Below are 18783 nucleotides of genomic sequence, written 5' to 3' on the forward strand. Positions count from 1 at the left end.
GAAGAGACGCTTTCCACAGTGTAACGTTACTAAAGACGTTCGTGTCTCGATTAACAATCCTTTTATTCCACACAATACTTCCAGAAACAGGAAATTGCAATCTATTGTGCGTCACGAATACCGTATACTTCTTTATTGGAAAACGAACGGGGAGGGGAGGGGAGAATGGTAGATTGGTTCGCTAAATGGGATTTGTGTAACTAAAGACGATTGGCCGAGATTGTTTTTCACATTTCTTCGTCGTAGGATAATTGTGATCTTTTGGAATTCGATTAACAACTTTTTATCCGCTTAGGGAAGAAAATACGAAGCAACGTATAATGTTCGACCGCACCGTTGTAGAATCGTCCGGTGAAACGCATTCGTGGATCGTTCGTACCGCTTTACACTTTATTCTCGAAACATGGAAAAGGAATTCGACGCGGTTTACCCATCGGTGGAAATTAGCAGGCAAGTCGCGAGCCATCGGGCACGAAGACTCCCCGAAGAGTGTTGCGGTCGCGAACCACTCCCAGGATTCGAAAGCGCAACGAAAAGTAAGCACGGGGTAAGCTACGAACCGGGGGTAAATATTCAGCGGGATCGGAATATACCGGTTGTACAAAGTAGCTCTAATTAAATTAAAATTCTTCCCGAGAAATCCGTAAATTGGCAGGTCCGGCCAGAGGGCCCGTAGCGCGGGGTGGTTCCGAGAGGGAAGAAAAGGGGATCGGCGGAAAGGCGCGCTCGTTATAAAACGAAATCGTAAAAGTTTATACGGGCTTTCGCCAAGCGACGACCGCAACTTTTACCTCAAGCAATCGGCAGCCCCGAGGAATACAGCTTGTCCCGTTTATATATTCCGGACGACGACTAGGAACCCTATCGTAAAGTCGATGATCAAATTGTCCTCATAAATGACCGCGAGAGACCTACGAGGCCTCGCATCCACCCTCGGGAGTCACCCTCGACCGTTCGGCCCTCGAGCGAGCCAAGACGCGGACGCGGCGACCGAAACAAACAACCCTGAGTGCGGTTTTATAAGCGGTGCGCGGGAAATTTTTGCGGTTTATTGCCTTTTACGATGGCTCGTCGGCGCGTTTCCAGCCACCGTCGTTCTACGGGGGAGGGTTGCTTGGTTTCCTTCGAGGTGTTCCGATGCTCGGCGATATTTTGGAAATCGGTGGCTATCTCACGGGTGTAACGATGGTTACGGAGAGTATCCGTTGATCCGACGAAAACGCACTTGGCAGCGGGCCGCGTTCACGACGTGGTCGAGGAAATCGCAGAGGAACGCGCAGCGCGTTGACAAATTGCCGGGCAACCGGTATGGTAATCCGATAATAGAGAGCGCAGGTTGATTCGGGACTAACGAGATTAATTATCTTGTTTGATCTTCTGACACTGGCCCCGTTAATGCAGTCGCACCCGCCTGACTGCCCGCCTGCCTGCCTGCCTGCCTGCCTGCCTGCCTGCCTGTCGAGCGACGCTCGTGCCTAGACGCTTGTTACCGCGGCGCGGCGCGGCGCGCGGACTCGATGAAGCTGATTTGTCGCGGCGCTCCCGTCTACCTTCGCTTTCTTTTTTATCCATTTTCTTCGTTCGGAACGCCGTGAACTGACCCGGGGAATAAAGGTGACGGAGAAAATAGGTATCCGGAGTTTCAACTGATTGGGAGTGTTGTGCACTGGCAGCGCGACACTCTACAGGGTGGTTCAAGAATTCGGTGAACTGCACGTGCTACCGGCGTGCAGCGTCATCCGTTTCTCGGGGTACGACGAGATAAAGGGATCCAGGGTGGAAAATTAACGACACGGAAAGAAACGCGGTGGAGGTGAGATTTCGAACCTAGGAATAGGACTTAACGAGAGTGTTTGGGCAAGTATGAAACACTTAACGAGGGTGTTTAGACAAGTATTCGGAGAAGTACAGGACACTCGATAAGAACGATTGGAGTAGTATAAGATACTTAAACTTACCTTTACTTTTTATCGTTGACATTTGAGTGAAAAATTCCTAATAAAAAGTATCGTTTCATCATCGAACGAAAGTGATCCGATTCGCCTCGGTCCGAACGCGGAACAATTTACAAGTACCGTAGCGACTCGAGGCGTCGTAGACACCTTACGGCGCGTTTTAAAGCGACGTATCGTTCGTGGATTATTCCTGGCTCGGTGATATGGGTAACTCGACGCATTCCGCTTCTTGATGCAAATGAGTTAATCCGCGTGGCAGCCGGGTTGTGTCCGTGACGGATCGATAGCCGATAACGAGGTCGAAGCATTGCGATGCAAAACAGCTCGTTAGGCGTCTCGTAATGTCTTGCGCTGGCGCTGGCGCGTGCCCGCTTTCTTCTTCTTCTTCTTCTTCTTCTTCTTTTGGTTCCTCTTCGTCGTCTCGAAAGACGCCGCGCCTCGAGATCTTGGCGCTTCCCTCTTCGGTTTCTCTGACGGCGAACGAGGACGAAACCCTTCAGAAGCGGGCTTATTATTCCCGCGGTCTCCTTGGAGGAGACCCATCCTCTCGTTGGTCTGTCGTGTAATCGTCGACACGTTCCGTGGAAAGAGAAGATGGAGGCAATTAGTGTCACGGTTCTCTTTACGGAGAGGGGGGCACAGAGTAGTTTCGAAGCGTTTCGAATAAACGATTAAAACGATTAAACGCTACCCTCGAAGGGTACGGGCTGTTCGATAGGTTTACAGGCTTTTAACGAACGTCTGGGATCTTGGGTTCGAATTGATCTTTCGATCGATATTCTTTCCTCGATCGTAACGAGAAACGATGTAATTGGGATCATCGTTTCGTTCGGTCGCGGCCACCGTGTCGATGGTATTTTTCGCAAGGGGACTGATGGCGTAATTTGTGGATCGTAAACACGCGTGGAAGACAATTTAACGAGCTTCGTCGCCGAGAAAATTGCAAACGCGTCGAGTATCCTACGGGAACTTATAATTTCGTTTCGGTATCGATTCGTTGGTGGAACTGCTCGAAATGAAATGAAATCGTTTCGAGTGTAACGCGGCCCGTTAGACGGTTTCCCAAACGGTGGTAACAAAGGTGTTAATTTTGTAACCGGTGTCGAATAATTTTTGCGTCGGAGAAAGAAAAGGTGGAAAGTATCCAGTGTAAATGTTCGTTCTGTCCACTGGGTAGGTCGAAATCCCCTTCTTAGCCCCGGGCAACGTTCCGATCGTGCTGACATTGTCCGACAACGAAGAGAGCCCTTTACAGGAGCGTAATCCACGCAACGCGGCCAACGGACGTAAACCGTAGAGCTCTCTCTCGCATCGAGCAGCCTCTTTCGCATGCGTGGCGGCTGCGGTCGCCGCGTTGTTGGGCAGGTTCACCGGTTGAATCGGAGGCCGAAGGCGCGGGAAGACACGGGGCGAACGGAGGCCAGCGGGGACCAGGGTGGTTACTAATTGTCCGAGCCCTTCACCCCGCGAGTGCCCCCTCATCAACGCTGATTGCCTAACTCTAGGACCCTCGAGCTCTGTCCTCACGATCCTGCCACCGGGAGGAGGAGGATTCTCTGCCATGTCGACGCATACCGAGATCGTCCGAGTACTTTGTCCGCGAGTTTTGAAACGCCTTTACCTTCCCCACGTCTCTCTCTTCTTTCCAACGAATTAGTCGAAACCGGGTGGCGACAAATTTCGCTTCTCTCCGAACCCGTCAGAGCCTATCGATCCACCGGAACCTCTTCGGTTTCGGTTCTCGGTTAACGCTGTCGAGAGTCACCATTTTTATACGTATTAGGCTGTTCCAGAACTTTTCTCGTTTTTTTTTGCATTCTAAAACAATACTACGACACTTGAACGTTCGAACAACTGTAAATGTAAGAACGAGTCGAGAGATCTACACGAAGAACTCTACGCATATTCGTCAAACGGTAGTATCATTGGAAAAATATAACGACTAACCAAATTGCTCCGTTTTTTATAAAATATTGTACATTGGGTGTCCCAATTAAAGAGAAAGGATTAATTCCAATAACGCCGAAAACTTCGTACATTAAATTATAAATATATAAACCTAGCAAAAATTCTAATCGTCCTTTTTCGTTTAACAAGACTCGGTGTATTTTTTTCTAAAACTGAACAAAACATACTCCGCGTTGTAATACAATTACATACTTCGTGAAACGTCGAGAGCTTCCGAACGAATTAACCTTGCGAGTCGAGGACTCGGCGTACTTTTATAAAACCTCGTGTTCGATCATACATTTCGTCGGGACGAGGAGAACGATTCTCCAAGGGGTTCGTCAAACATCGTCCATCGCAGAGGTTGAAAAATCGCGAGGCGAGGAAGCCTGTCCGACGAAAGTCGATTATTCCGCCGGTGATTCGGGCGCTGATTTTTTCCTCTCTTCCGCTGCTGACTCAATTATTCGTCGCGATTCTTTGGGCAAACATTAGTTAGCGCCGGCTGGCCTCGCGCGCACGGATTGGCTCCGATCGGTTTGGCTCGGTTCGTGCGGCGACCCTTCATGGTTGCTTGACTCCGTTGTCTACTCGTCAACGAACAGCCCCACGGTTGCACGGGGTGTCAACGCGGTTCTCATTTTCCTCGATGGTTAATCCCATTGAAAAAACCGACTTGGTCCTTGTTTATTTATACCTCCGGACGCGTCGATTCCATCCTGTGCGTACACGCTCGCTATTAATTGAACGTGAATACTACAACGATGGATAATAACGAAACACGTTGATAAATATAAAGATGAAAAATATAATTCGCGAACGGAAAAATTTGCTTTTACGGACACTCTCCCCTCGCTCTGTAATACATATATACTCTCTTAACGCTCCCTTCAACCATATGTATTGATACAAACGGCTAACGTTCCGTGCTAACCGGTATCGCGAATACTTCGTTTTGTTTTTTAAGGCGCGAGGAACGCAGTTTTACGCGGCCGGCGTGGTGTTGAGAATTATTTTTTTCAAAATGTCGATCACATTCTTCGGAACAACGATGCTCGTATAAACATTTGCCGAGCAGAACCGCGCGTGAAATTACTTTATTGCGTAGTGTTGTAGATTTTTCCGATTGCATCGAGTATAGACATTCTTCGTTAGTCGTAACGAGAATTTCATTGTCGAACACGTTCGACCGTAGTTTTTTGGTTATCTTCGAAACTACCGCTATCAATAGGTAGATCGAAATATGCTTTTTTTCTTATCAACGATACAACTGAAAGGTACATACGTTGCTCGAGGCATTTAGGAGATTGTTTCTGGCTTACTTATGGGAACGAACCAAATATCGAGACCGAAATAAATGTGCATATAGTACGTACATATTTTTACCAAACTGGTGAATTTTTCTCGTTGAAAAATTTTGGAGAAATTTTCTCTTTTTCACCGCAGAGGACTCAAACTGGAGAAACATTTAATCGCGTAGGTAATTATCGATATAGTCGTTGTCCCATTGATACTCCGACTAAAACTAATTTACATGGAAAAGAAAACCTCTCGTTCGGAGTTCCTTTGGTTTAAATAAAAATAAAAAAAAAATATAGATCATTGATCGGTCAATCTAATCTAAAAGTAGAAACCATTATCGTTCAAACGCGTTTCATTCCAGATTTTCGTACACGCGGATATCCAATCGGTCATTTCGATACAATCGAAGCGATCCTGATAAACCTTATTCTCCCGGTTTCCGTCGATCCCGTAAAAACGCGATTCCTCTGGTCGCCGGAAGAACCGTCGCTTTTTAATATTCGTCCCGTTCTCCCGCGGTGTTTGTTATCAGAGTCGATAACTTTGGCGTATACACGTTTTTCACCGGGAATTCCGGATGGTTTTCTTCAGGACACGCGTCAAGAATTATATTCGTTCCGCAGACGAGAATTGAGTTATACGATGTCACCGAGATTAACTGGCCTCGACTTCCAAAGCACGGAGCTTGACAAACGCGTCCGGAACGATCGCGCGAAAACGAAAACCGAAAACGAAACGAAACAAAAAAAAAAAAAAAAAGAAGAAAAAAAAAGAAACAACAAACAACAATAGAGAATAGAATTCACCTTGTCCTAGGTTATGTTTCACAGTGACATAGTGACGGCAATGGAGGCTTCGCCTATCGTAACACGATATCCGCTGGAAACGTCGAATTTGAAGCATTTCTCGTTGCGCTTTTGAGTCGGAAATCACCAGCCGCCCAAATTTCATGGCAGTACCTTTCTCCTAGTTGAATGATTACCGGGTAAAAACAAAACGTTCCAAACGAGTCTTTGTGCTCTCTAATATTTTTATTATTATTTTTCGACATTTTGGAAGATTTAATTCTGCACGAAGATGAGAAATAATCGAGTCACGTTCCGCGTACAAGGGTAGCTGAAAAATCTGCTACGAAACCTAACTTCGTGTATGAAATCTAACGTGTTTTTCATGCGCTACGGGAAGTATCTGTCTCGTGTAGCTGTATCCATTCTCCTCGCGACGCGTTAATTAAAGTAGCGATATGGGTTACAAATACCAGAGTTAATCTTTTCGGATATGAATGTTAAGCGCGGTTTTCGTTCCAGTTTGGCCGGTAATTTTTTTTTTTAAGCACTTTTCCACAGATTGTAGGCGTATTTACACCCTGTGGTGTATGAGAAAAATCAGCAGACCTGGGAAAATTTTATTTCCCACGAAAATAAGGAATAATTACTTCGAATAACGTTCTAATTTTTCGATTCGTTAGATCGCGTAGCAAGCTGTGAAATAACTTTTTATTTGTCTGCCCAAAATACTTTATTCGCGATTTGTAAATAAAAAGATAATTTTTTTGATAATTATCGCGTATTCGTTGTATTAGTTTTCACTTTCTTTTTTCAGAATTATAATTGTTTCGACATTTCGGTTCTTTTGGAACAGGTATTTTAAACAAACCGCATCGCGCGGCACGCAGAAAAGGAGGGAAGATGAAACATTTGTGAAAATTAAATTATAATTAGAATCGAACGAATCAATTTGGTCATTGACAAGTAGCTTCGTATGCATTTTATCAATGGATTTCCCAGTCATAACCGTCTCTAAAATAGCAAAGTATACTGTTTATTTGTCACGCCTGTGTTTAATATCGGATCACGCCGGTTATTTCGGAATATTTTATTATTTCATTACTCCAATTTCAGAATTATTACCTTCGAAGTTATTTTACGAAATAAGATAACGTAATTGTATTTCAAAAATGAAATAACCGTGAAATAAGATAACGTGTTATTTGAAATAGTATTTCAAAAGTGACCAGCTCTGGTTTCACGTTTATACGCGGGCACATAAGACGCATATGCGAACACATATTGCACATTCAAAATTATTAACTTTAAAATACCGTGTACACGTATCTCACCGTGAGGTTTAAAAGGGTTAACCGAGAGGAAAGGGAGCCACTCTTTTCTCGTTAGTCTTTAGGGCAAATAAATTTGACCACGTTGGTGGGAAGTTTATTAAAATATTCATTTATCACTTTTTATACTCTAAAAATTAAATTTCATCGAGTTATCGGATCGTATACTATTTCTAAAAGTATTTTATATTTAAAAAACAAATTGTCCCTCGAAATAATCTATTGTCCGATTCATTTTCCGTTTATAGTTCTGTAATTACAGTTTACAGTAATGTAAATTTCCGGATGTATCGGTATACTCCATCCGTGTTTCGTCGTACGAGTAAGGCCACGTTCCGTTAACAACGAATCGTGAATAAATAAAAAACCGATGACGGAAGAAGATAAAGCGTAAGTTTCGATGGAATCGGTTGAAATGTGAATGAGAAACACTGTCGTTCCGCTTGCCTATCGGTACTAATACAGATCTCACGCACTCCCCTCGATATAAACCATTCTCTACCCTTGTGTTCACCGTATGGGAACCCATACGCGCGCACGCAGGAACCTCGAACGACCGCGGCGGAACGGCCATTCAGATTTAAATCGCGACAGGAAAAAAAAAATATGGATTCCCCTTGCAGCGGCACGAAGCGGCGTTTCAATCTCTTTCACGGTGTTCCTCCGCTCTAACGCGTCGCAAGACAGATCTGAATCTGTCGTTTACAGGAACCCGTTGAAAGTGCTCTCGTTCCTTTCGACGCACGCCGAGTTCCGTGTCCGACATTGCGGCAAACGGAATCGTTAAACGTTACCGAGCGAGGTGGTACGTTAATTCGTTGAAAAAGCTCGACGATTAAGTTTTGCTGCCAGTAAAAATTTACTAGCCTTCTAAAAAGATACTTTCGAGCCAAGTACGATAATACGGGCGCCGAGCATGATAAAATCGACTTTGGTATGCCCCAAAGTAGCGTTTCGGGGCTCGACTTTTTTCCTTTTTTCCTTTTTTTCCTTTTTAATGTACATCTCCGACGTATCAACGTAACAATAGCTTCACCGGTGACTACAACGGCGATAAATGAAAATCTTATAGCGTTGGAACACTTCCAAGAACACCTACATAGATCAACTGCAGCTAAAAAGCTACCAAAAGCGAATCGATACGTTGATTTTGCAACAAAGTGTACTATTTGTCGATCGATTCTTTCGAACGATAAATCCGTAGCAAGATTTAATCGGGTCAAATACTTTGGTCCGGGCATCGATGAACAACCGACGTAGAAACACCTTCGACGAAAGAGATGGGAAATGAAAATAAAGCTGAAATGGTTACCGAGTCGTCCATTAAAACTTTTAATTGAAAACAAGTTGCTCTTATAAATAATCATCCTGGAACCGGTCTGGGCATGTGGAATACTCCGAGCACGTGCCGAGTCAACCAACAGAGACTCGATACCAAGATTTCGATCGGAAATGTTGCCTACGGATATATCGTTTCGTCCAAGAAAAATTTAAGGATTCGACAAAATTTATTACGACGTGCTACCACTATTTGCCACGAATCTTAGCTACTGCAAATGTGACAAATCGGAAACCTAAGAAAAAGTTTTCAGAGTAATTCACTCACCCCAATAGACGAGAACGATTTCGTTATTTCTTCGAACTGCTTCCACACGTTGTTCGATCCAATACGCTGGTCACTTTTCCGTATTTCCTTGGATGATTAATTCTTCCGAAGACTTTTCGACGGCTGTATTTAACCTGTAACAGGCGATCACCATTGCTTATTTTGGTTCTGCGTATACTTCTCTTCGAAGAAATTTCATCGTTACTTGGCAAATCTTTGCCAAGGTCGAATCGAACTACTCGGCACTGTTGACAGCGTTACCGATGAATCGAAGTTTACTTCAACGGAGAATTGGGCAAACTGATTATAAAAAAATATGAAACGTCGAGCGCGACGATATATACTCGTCTTGGAGCATCGTTTCGTCGAGCTTACGTGTCACGTGATATCCGTCAAATAAAAATGATGGAAGATTAAGGTTACTTTTAAGAAGAATTAAAAATATTTCGCGTTTCGATCGGTGCACGTAGAATTGGATAAAAAGTATAAACGGTGGAAGTAATATCTTTGAAAAAGCACGTTTGACTGTAGATTGAAAAGGACAATAACAAGTTTCAATGCAGATAGTTTTGTTACTTCGTCGAACGTTTCGAGTGTGGTTGGTTCGCTCGATTCAGTTTCGATCGAAGGAAATGCTCCGAAAAAAGAAAATTGCGTCAAAAGGAAAACTACGTTACGGTGAATTTCGGATCCGAGATCCAATGTCAGGGGTGAAAGAACGAAAACCAGTCGTGATTTAAATTTTCGCATCGATTTCGATTTTATTCCTCTCGCTGCGTCTCTATATAATACCATCTGTTTACATTAAATTAAATCTCTGGCTTATAAATAATATCAATATCTCTGTCTTTTGGTCTCTCTCGTTCTCACGCGCGCGCACACACACGCACACGCACACGCGCATACACACATGGAATCGCGCATAAACAGACACATACACGCCCGCTGACACGTATACGCACTCGCTCCTACACGCACGAATATACATATAATATCTCTGTCTCTCTACATTATTGTCCATGAACTATCTACACGTATATACAAACTGCCCTATGTACAAGAATCGTGTCTCGCGTATCGTACACGCGATCGATCGATCGATCGATCGATCGAAAGTGACCAGCCTTCGATCGACGAAACGTCTCCGATCACTTCGAGTCCGCGTACGATCTCCGTAACGCGACTCTAGGGGTGTTTGTTCTCCAATGGGGGGAGATTGGGGACGCCTTCGTAAAACCGAAGGTGTCTCGACCTCGTCGAACGAAGAAACACGTGAACTCGTTAAAGAAAACAGCTGCCCGAGTCCCCGAGAACGCAGAGTTCGCGTCCATGATCGACGACGTCTAAATAATCACTAGCCTTCCAGCGGGAATTATGCGTCCAGATTTCATCGAGTCCCCAGCTCGTTCCTCGGGCCCTAGTACGGCCTCCAGAACTTTTTGGTAGGCGGTGGCGAGATCATGGTCGTGGGGGCCTTCAGTTTGCTCCTGGGACTCTCCGCCGCGGTTTTCTTGGGCACTGTCCTCTCCGGTGAAGATGCGGTCGCCGTGATCACCGACGAGGCGGGCGGAAGAGTGTTCAATCTGATCGGTACAAAGGCGCTGCGGACCTCCTCCGCGGCGGATTCGCTCCCAGACTCGCTCGGACTTCTTGGCGGTGTCCTGGACGGGCTGTTCGGTATGGTTGCCGGTGTGGTGGCAGTGGTGGTCGCCTCCGGGGGCAGCGTGGTGTACTCCGTCGGGTACTTGACGTTCGCGAACGGGTACGAGGGCAGAACCATCGGTGGGAACGTCGGTGAGAACAAATCCGTCGGTGGCATCGGGTTTGTTCCTGAAAAGAGAGGATAGAACGCGTTGATTAGAGACACGCACGGCTCCGGAGGAGTCTTGGAGAGAGAGAAAACTAGAGAGAGAGAGAGACAGAGAGAGAGAAAGGTTTCGTGGGCGAAGGGAGCGCCAAGTCGTATTGTTGTTGCGTAGTCGACGGGGTGGCTAGGATCGGGGGTCGAAGGGGTCCGTTGTGGGAAAAGGGAGCTTACCCCTCGGTCCAGCCACGGGGTATGAATCATCGCCAGGCGTCGCGGACTCCGGCGAAATCGATAACGCGGACTCTCTCGTGAACGCGTGTCCTCTTTCGAGGCTTTTTTCTATTGCTGGAACTTCGACTGGCGGGAGCCCCGGATGATATTCCTGGGCTCGGCGCGTGCATTGTTGGACTTTGATTGATTGCAAACGGGACGAGGACGAAGGCTCCGTGAAACCGATTAGGAACACTTTTGCCCGACTAGCATCTCTGATTGCATCGACTTCGAGATTTCGCGACAGGACGACCGATTGCTAGATGTAGCGTCGCTCGAGTTGTTTCGGTCTACAGTGTCCCCGCTTTTAAGAGTCTCGCCCGAGAAGTTGTCGCAAAGTTACCACGGTGTACAGTGTTCCCGTTTGTAAGAGTGTCGCTCGAAAAATCGCAAAGTTACTTCGCTGTACGCTATCCCCCTTTCTAAGCTTCCGAATCGCTTCACCGCGTATCTGCTCGACAATACTTGTCCATGCTGTTGCAAATTCGTCCTCGCGTTTTGACTCTCGATCGGGTGTACCGGCAACCGATCGACGATTATTCTCAGCGCTTTCGTGGTACCCTGGACAAGTTTTTTCGAGGCCACCGTGCCTTTCGACGAAGATAACAAACCGGATACATCGGGGGTATCAAATTATCCGCGCGTTTGATCGATGACTATCGTTCTTATAGCGCCCGAGAGCGCATCCGTTGACGAAAAATAGAATTTTTGTATTTTTCACGTTCTCGTGGAAACATTGCCAATGAATCGGTGAGATTCTCTCGACGCAAACGAGTCGAAAGACGGCCCCGCTTCGATTTCTTTATATTATAAAGAATTGTCAGATTTTTAAAAACTATTTTTCAAAAACAAATAACGGACACTGGAAAACCGTGCAAAAGAGGTCGTGTTCGGTCTCGTTTCAAGCGGGAGAACGTCACCGATAGATGGACGTCGCTCTCGCCGCGATACGATAATAAAAATAAAATTTTTCATTTTCATATACCGAACATCAATCCCGCGCGCGATAAGAATCTCGCCGGCGGCCGCGCGAGTCCATAGATAACGCGGAACGAACAAAAACGGACCGAGTTTCTTCTATACGGGGTGAGATCGGTAACGCGTAAGCGGGGATCACGGTACTCGTGTCCCTCGTATTACTTTCGTCTCCAGGTATTCGAATGTCTACTTTCCGTTCTCGAACAATGTTCTCCGAAAGGAAAGTTTACTCGTTCGAAGGTGACAAGGAACGGGAGTCTTACCTTTGAACGCAGGATGGGACAAGTGCCACGCGTGTCCCAGATAGGCGACGTCCATCCACGGGTTGAGCAATCCCAGTCCGGGGAATCCAGGCCCGTACTGATAGTCTGTAACGAAGGAATAGGCGTTCGGTTAGCGCGATCCGAAGGCCTCGCGTTGGAAATAGCCCGGAAAACCGAATTCGAGCGATCGCTGGCAGACTCTATAAATACATCCGGCGATCTCAAGGTTTCCGCGGGAACCTTGGCAAACTTTTCCCGGGTGGTGCGCGGAGGAACGTTCCGATTCACCCAGTCCTCAAAACCGGTCAATAAAAAAGAATTAAACCGTCGGAGTGAACGACGGATCCAGACAGCCACGAACACGCCTAACGAACTGACAAAGAGTAGCGGATGGCGGAGATAAAAAGACGACTGCCGGCCGAGCAGGGGTCCCATAAAACGCGGATTAACGACGCTCTCCGTAGGCGAGCTAGCGATCTCTGTTTACACCAGCTCCGCGGGTTACGCTCGTTCCGTACGATTTTCGTAGCGCGCCACATGCTACCGCCATATGCGGCGCGATAAACAAACGCGTAAACGCGGCTCCTTTGCAGACGACGTTGATGGCCGGCGTATGCACGGGGTGTCCCGGTACCTCCCGCGACTTTCCTCGCTCTTTTCGCCGACCGAGCACCGCCCAATAAACACACCAACGTTTAGTGTTCCTCGACCCAATCGGGGCCGTCTCGGTGAAAATAAGCGAGGATGTTAAAAGGACGCCGATCGTCGCGGTGGCTTGAAACGATGCCAAGCTTTCGCCGATCCACGCCGCGCGCGTTCACGCGTTCAAGTTTATCTAGGTGTGGGTGCAACTGTACGTGCGTGCGAGCGAGCGAACGAGCGCGAGCGTGCGCGCGCGCGCACAGAGCTACCCTTGTGCACGTGCAAACGATTCGGAGGCTTGCGACCGCCGTGGCTCGCGGTTTGAGGTCCACCGGATTATTAAACGCCTGCGAGGCACCGACGACCGTTTGCGGATTCCGCGATGCTTACGCTCCCCTTCGGTTCGTACCGTGTTTAGATACGGAGATTCGAACGGTCGCGGATCGCTCGAGATCGAGATCGAGATCTTTCGAAAATTGACAAAGAGACCAGATTTTACGAGTTCTCGGTGCATCTACTCTCTCTTTGAATTTCATTCGATTCGGGACTTACTCGACTTGGACCTCGGTTCCCTGGGACCGTCCACCGTGACCTTGATGGCCTTCGTGTAGGTGGCGACTTGGAACGGTACCGTGCTGATCTGAATGGTCAGGGAGAAGGACTTTCCTGTAATCAAAGAAACGACCTCCCGGTTAGATCTCCGTATCGTAGGTAGTAGGAGGATCTCGGTCGATCTTCGTCCATGGATCCAGGATCCATCGTTTCGTCGGACACTGACCTCTCCCGCTGCGACCGACGAATCTGAGATCGTTGAACTTGGCGACCTGGTTCTTCATCACCGCGGTGCAATTCCTCAGCTCTCCGCAGCAATTCTCGTCGTTTCCGGCCCGTATGGTTACCAGAGTACCGTCGCTGACCTCGTCGAGCGCGAAGACCTTGAAGGCCATCGGTAGCGACTTGTTCGACCGCCAATGTGACGGTAACGCGCTGCACAGGATGGCGGGGCTTCCGGTCTTCACGAGTTCGCCGTGATAGGCCTGCAGGGTCTCGTGGATCGCGTTGGAGCTGTCCATTCCCAACGGTCCTGCCGGCAGATGCATGGTTTCCCCTCACCGACGAATTCCTGCCCGCTGGCGAAGCAACAGTCCGGGCAAGGTAATCCTCAACAACACCGAGACGATCGACTTTATCCTCTGCGCACTTGGTTCGAGTTCTCTCACTTGTGTGTACTTGTGTACGTATATATACGTGTGCGTACACGTATACGTATGTGTATATATCTTTACAAAACTGCACTTGGTATTCCGTACACCGAGAAAGAGAAAAAAAAAACCACCGAACCGTAAACAATTGTCTCTGGGCACCTGGTTACGACGGTTACGTATAGTCGGCGGAGTAACGCGCGTCTCTGCGTGTCCTTGCACTTTCGTATGATCGAAAAGAAAAAAAAATCCTCGAGAAAATTGTTACACCGAACCGACGCGCACTCGATGCCGGCTGAGCGGATTCTAGTTTTTCGCGGCCGCAGCCGCAGCTATTTAGAGGGGATTTTTCTCCCCTCCAATTTTTCCGGAGCCCCACCCAGGCGAGGCGCGTCGACCAATGAGGACGGCGGTCGTGTTGTGGCCTCCGCGGCTCGCCGCCTTCGCCCCTAACCAGGCTTAGGGGGTGCCTTGCGAAAGGGGCTGCCAGCCTGGTGCCTCTCTTGCCCGAGGGTGGCTTGCTTGCGCCTCCGCTCTTTCTTACCATTTCCCGTCTTCCCTCTCTCGTCAAACATCCCACCCTCTCGCTCGGCCCCGTTCCCTCGCAGCTCGTTCCCTCTCCGTCGTCCCGGCGGACCCGTTTCGGTTGCACTCCTCGTCGTCGTCGTCTCCCTCGGTTCCGCGTCCCGTCTCGTTCTTCTCGCCGCACCGCACCGCACCGCACCGCACCGCACCGCACCGCACCGCACCGCACCGCACCGCACCGCACCGCACCGCACCGCACCGCACCGCACCGCACCACACCGCACCGCACCGCACCGCGCCACACCGCGCCGCGCCGAGCCACGCTTACGCGATGACGTGAAATTTCACGCGCACGTGTTCCGGCCACCCCACCCCCGCAGCCACGCTCCTCCGCTCGACGTTGCACGCGTTTCTTGACCTCCGTGGCACTCCGCACCGAAGGACGATCCTCCGATCGCTTCCGAGGATACCGAGGGGATTGCCGAACGAATATTGCCAGGGTTGTTAACCCCTTGCCCCACCATTCCACGCGGTATTGCGATCGACAATTTCAAAAAATCGATCTTTCGTTCAATCGAAGATTTGCAAAATATCTGCCCGCAAAACCATTTGCTTCGATTCGCGACAATTACGATAATATCGAGGTTCGAATCTACGTTCCTGCTACGCGTGAAATTCATTAGAGAAACTTTCAATTCGTTTTTTCTCGAAACGTTATTTTCTTAAATGGCTTCCACGAATGTGGACAAAACTCACCCTTCTTGCGTTCGGCCCGAAGGTGGTGGATCGTTGTCAACGTTACGGCTCAAATGAGCTTTCTTTGTCGAAAATCTACGAAACGACCAATCAAAATTACAAATTTATTCGCGAATGACATGAATTTTTCGTAATTCGTTCGCGAATAAATAATGAACTTTTAGTCGAAAAAGCGTTTCGATTCGTCGATGACGAATAAATTATTAGTTTCGGTCGTTTCGAATTTCGTCCAGTTCAAATTTTGTTTCTTATTCGTTGGAATTTAGTCGCAAATGTGTAAACCGGTACGTAATTTGTTTCGCAGAGTGGGGACGGTGTGTGTACGTATTACGTAAATTCTTAATCGAGTATCGATGTGAACGGTATGTAAACATTTGATATAAATTCTGTTCCGAAAGAAATTTTACTCCAAGTCCGATTTTATTCGGAGACCGATAATTAACTCCCGCTTTCGATCGACGATATCGGAATCGCTGATTTCCTCCAAAGCGGGGTAGGTGGCTATTTATATCCCTAATTAAAGCCAATAAGAATTTCGCGCGAGAGAGTCTACGAGGCTCTCGTACTATGTAAATATATATATAGTAGGGGAGAGATAATTCCGTTAGTTGAATCCGGTGTAAAGTAGAAAGTGGGAATTACCGTGTTTGGTATGTTTATTTGCAAATAGGATCGTATAAAACTCGGGGCTGTTAATTGGCTTTTTTAAGGGCGAGTTAAGAAGGTCCCTCCTCAGGTACCCGGGGCTTTTGCAAACCTTCCCTCTCGAACAATAACCGAGACATTATTCTTTTTCGAAATTATATTGCTTCGGTGATTAATTTTATTATTTTCTCCGCGATTACGGTAATCTTACAGTCTTCGAAAGGGTTTAAAAATCGAATTTACAGAAAGAATGGTGCGCATAATTGTTGTATTGCCATTTTTTTATTTTCATTCGATAATTCAATTATTTCTATCTTCTTTTATTATTTTATTCCTATTTCAACTTTATTCCATTTTCTTGAAATTTAATCTTTAATTTTATTTATTTCGATACGGACAATAAGAGAAATCACGTTTCGCGTATTGTAAAGTCGCGAGAGTAAAATGTTAATAACGCTGCACCGAGAGATTCGATTTGTCGCAACATTTTCCATCGTCGTACGTAGATCGTTGAAACCTTCCTTTGAAAAGACTAATCCGGTTAAGAATTGATCTCCTTCAGTGTCGATTTCATTACTTAACTCGCAAGTGGTCTTGCAGTTCGAAACGCTCGAGTTTTTAATTTCGTTCGAATCGTTGGAACGGTTACGTACGATCCGCGTTACGTCTTCTCGCGTCATCGTGATTTTTCTCGGATTAGGTTAATCCAGTTTCCGATTGGTGGAACGGACGGAGGTATAAGTCCTGATCACGCCTCCGTAAAGTCCGGATAATCTTGCGGTTAAGCGACGAATTAACTCTTGACGAATTTATTAAGTTCGACGGATTTGCTCGGTGTAAATCGTCGTACTTCACAATATTTGGACAGGCATTCGCGCGTGTCCTCCGAGGGGTCCCTCTCTTGGAGCTGCGATCGAGGACCTTTTATCGAGGAAAATGATAAAATACTCCAAAACGTTTCCATTCTGTGCTATTTAGAACTGGAAGTACTCGTCCACTTGTTTTTCCGTATTCGAATATTCGAACGGTTCGATGATTCAAAATTTGACGAATTTATCATAATTCGAATACTATTCGCCAAATATTTCACGTACAATATTTGCATACGTTGTACATGTTGGCCATCTTCTAAGGATCATCTTCTGAGAGAATCATAATAATCGAGTAACGATGTGCAAAGTTTAGAATACTTGTAAAATATTCGATATCGTTGGCCAGAGATATGGAAAATTCTTATCTGCATAAAAATTGCGAACAACGATCGAAAGATAAACGTTCGATGCGTTGTTTGTTCGATAAAAATTAGAATTTAAATTTTGCGTCACGTTGAACGAATAAAAGTTTATCCGAATAACCGTAAATCGAATAAAGTTTGGAAATAAATATTTGTACCCAGTTTTTATTTATCGTCGATTATTCGAATCAAATTGTAGCCACCTCTGGTCCTAGATTCACTGCCGTTCACCTTTACATAGAAATCCGGTTCAAGAAGATCGATAGAAATATGCGAACTCTGTTTCCTATACAAAATTAATTAACTCTCCGTTGTGCGGGTTTTACTTCGTTTCAGAAAAATGTTAAATGGTCCGTAAAATAAAGGTCAAATACAATCGATCCGTGGAAAGCCTGTTTCGAAACAGAAAGGTGAGAATTTTATTTTCCAGACACACTTTATCAATTTTCTAGCGCACGGATTTTATTTTATTTTTCCAAACACGGAAAAAAGAATTATTCCTTCTTTATTTATACATCCCCGTATCTATCGATACTCGAACGAAACAAATAGTTCTTTCCTAAACGTGCAGCGATCGGTTAAATCGTAAACGAGAAGATTAATTCCTTTCGAAAATTCCATTTGTCGTCGTAATTAAAAAGAATCGGGAAACAATGCCTCGAAAAATTCCCATTTTCCACTTCTCGGTAGAATAACCCTATAAATACCTAATCGCGAATAGAGGTAGCGATTTTTCGTAGAAAAAAAAATTCGAAGAAACGTTTGTAAATTTTTGCGCAGCGTCGCATTAATGGACGGCGTAATTTATTAAGTTACGAGGATCGAGGACCGGGGGCCCCAATATTTGGACAGGAATTCGTGCGGCGTCCTCGTGGGGGTCCACGTCGAGGGCCGCAGCGTGGGTGCGGAGGAAGACAGAAGGGCGGCGCGACGGAGAGATTTATTGGGGTGTCGAGGCTCATTTCACCGATTTTCGCGCAAAAGAGGCGCGCCGATTCAGCCCTTCTCGGCGTAGACTCGAAAGGACAGGTCGTAAAGGTCGACGCTGGCCGTGCACGAAATTCGAATCGATCTTGACGGAATCCCAACCCTTTGACTTTCTGGGTCAGCGTGTCGTTCACGGGGCTTTCCTGCGAGATTTACAACGAAATTGCACTCGCACACTTTGCCACCCCTTCTGGCCCTGGCGCGAAATTGCAAAAGAGGAAGGGTTTAACGAGACCGGATTAAATTTTCAGATTGCCCCGATCTCTCCATTCGCGCGACGACTACGTGTTTCGGAATTCATTTCCCGCGTTATTTAGTCCTCGAGATATTTTACAATCGATCGATCGACGTTGTCGTCGCTGTTGACCCTCGTTCCGCGATTTCGCAAGTGAAATATATATATATACATTTTTTTTTTCACGGTGGAACTACGATTAACCGAAATACTGTCCCTCGAGAAACTTGTTCTCGCAATTATTATTATTAGGAATCAAAAAAGACGATGCAAGTACCGATCTGTTATCAAAATGTTCGAATTTTCGGGCCTG

General features: G+C 46.5%; 2 protein-coding genes across 2 annotated transcripts in view; one reads left to right on the forward strand and one right to left on the reverse strand.

Annotated features, from left to right (window-relative positions):
- Positions 1-18783, forward strand: part of LOC143154207 (uncharacterized) — a 115113-nt gene that overhangs the window by 51655 nt on the left and 44675 nt on the right. The gene's annotated exons all lie outside the window — the stretch shown is intronic.
- LOC143154251 (uncharacterized) lies at positions 9700-14373 on the reverse strand. The gene is made up of 4 exons (XM_076326201.1): positions 13665-14373; positions 13439-13552; positions 12245-12349; positions 9700-10756 (listed from the first exon to the last, which is right to left on the reverse strand). Exons 1-4 carry the CDS (start codon positions 13984-13986, stop codon positions 10344-10346), a joined length of 954 nt encoding a protein of 317 aa, XP_076182316.1. The 5' UTR covers positions 13987-14373; the 3' UTR covers positions 9700-10343.

Source organism: Ptiloglossa arizonensis, chromosome 14 (genome assembly GCF_051014685.1).
Source record: "Ptiloglossa arizonensis isolate GNS036 chromosome 14, iyPtiAriz1_principal, whole genome shotgun sequence".
In the NCBI taxonomy this organism is placed as follows: Eukaryota; Metazoa; Arthropoda; class Insecta; order Hymenoptera; family Colletidae; genus Ptiloglossa; species Ptiloglossa arizonensis.

What these genes read in the sequence shown, in the direction of transcription:
- LOC143154251 (XM_076326201.1), bottom strand. Translation starts at nt 13,986, where the DNA reads ATGCATCTGCCGGCAGGACCGTTGGGAATGGACAGCTCCAACGCGATC. An exon ending in CGTCGGTCGCAGCGGGAGAG is followed by an intron (nt 13,553 to 13,664) that starts GTCAGTGTCCGA and finishes CTTTGATTACAG; the next exon opens with GAAAGTCCTTCTCCCTGACC. An exon ending in GGAACCGAGGTCCAAGTCGA is followed by an intron (nt 12,350 to 13,438) that starts GTAAGTCCCGAA and finishes CCTTCGTTACAG; the next exon opens with ACTATCAGTACGGGCCTGGA.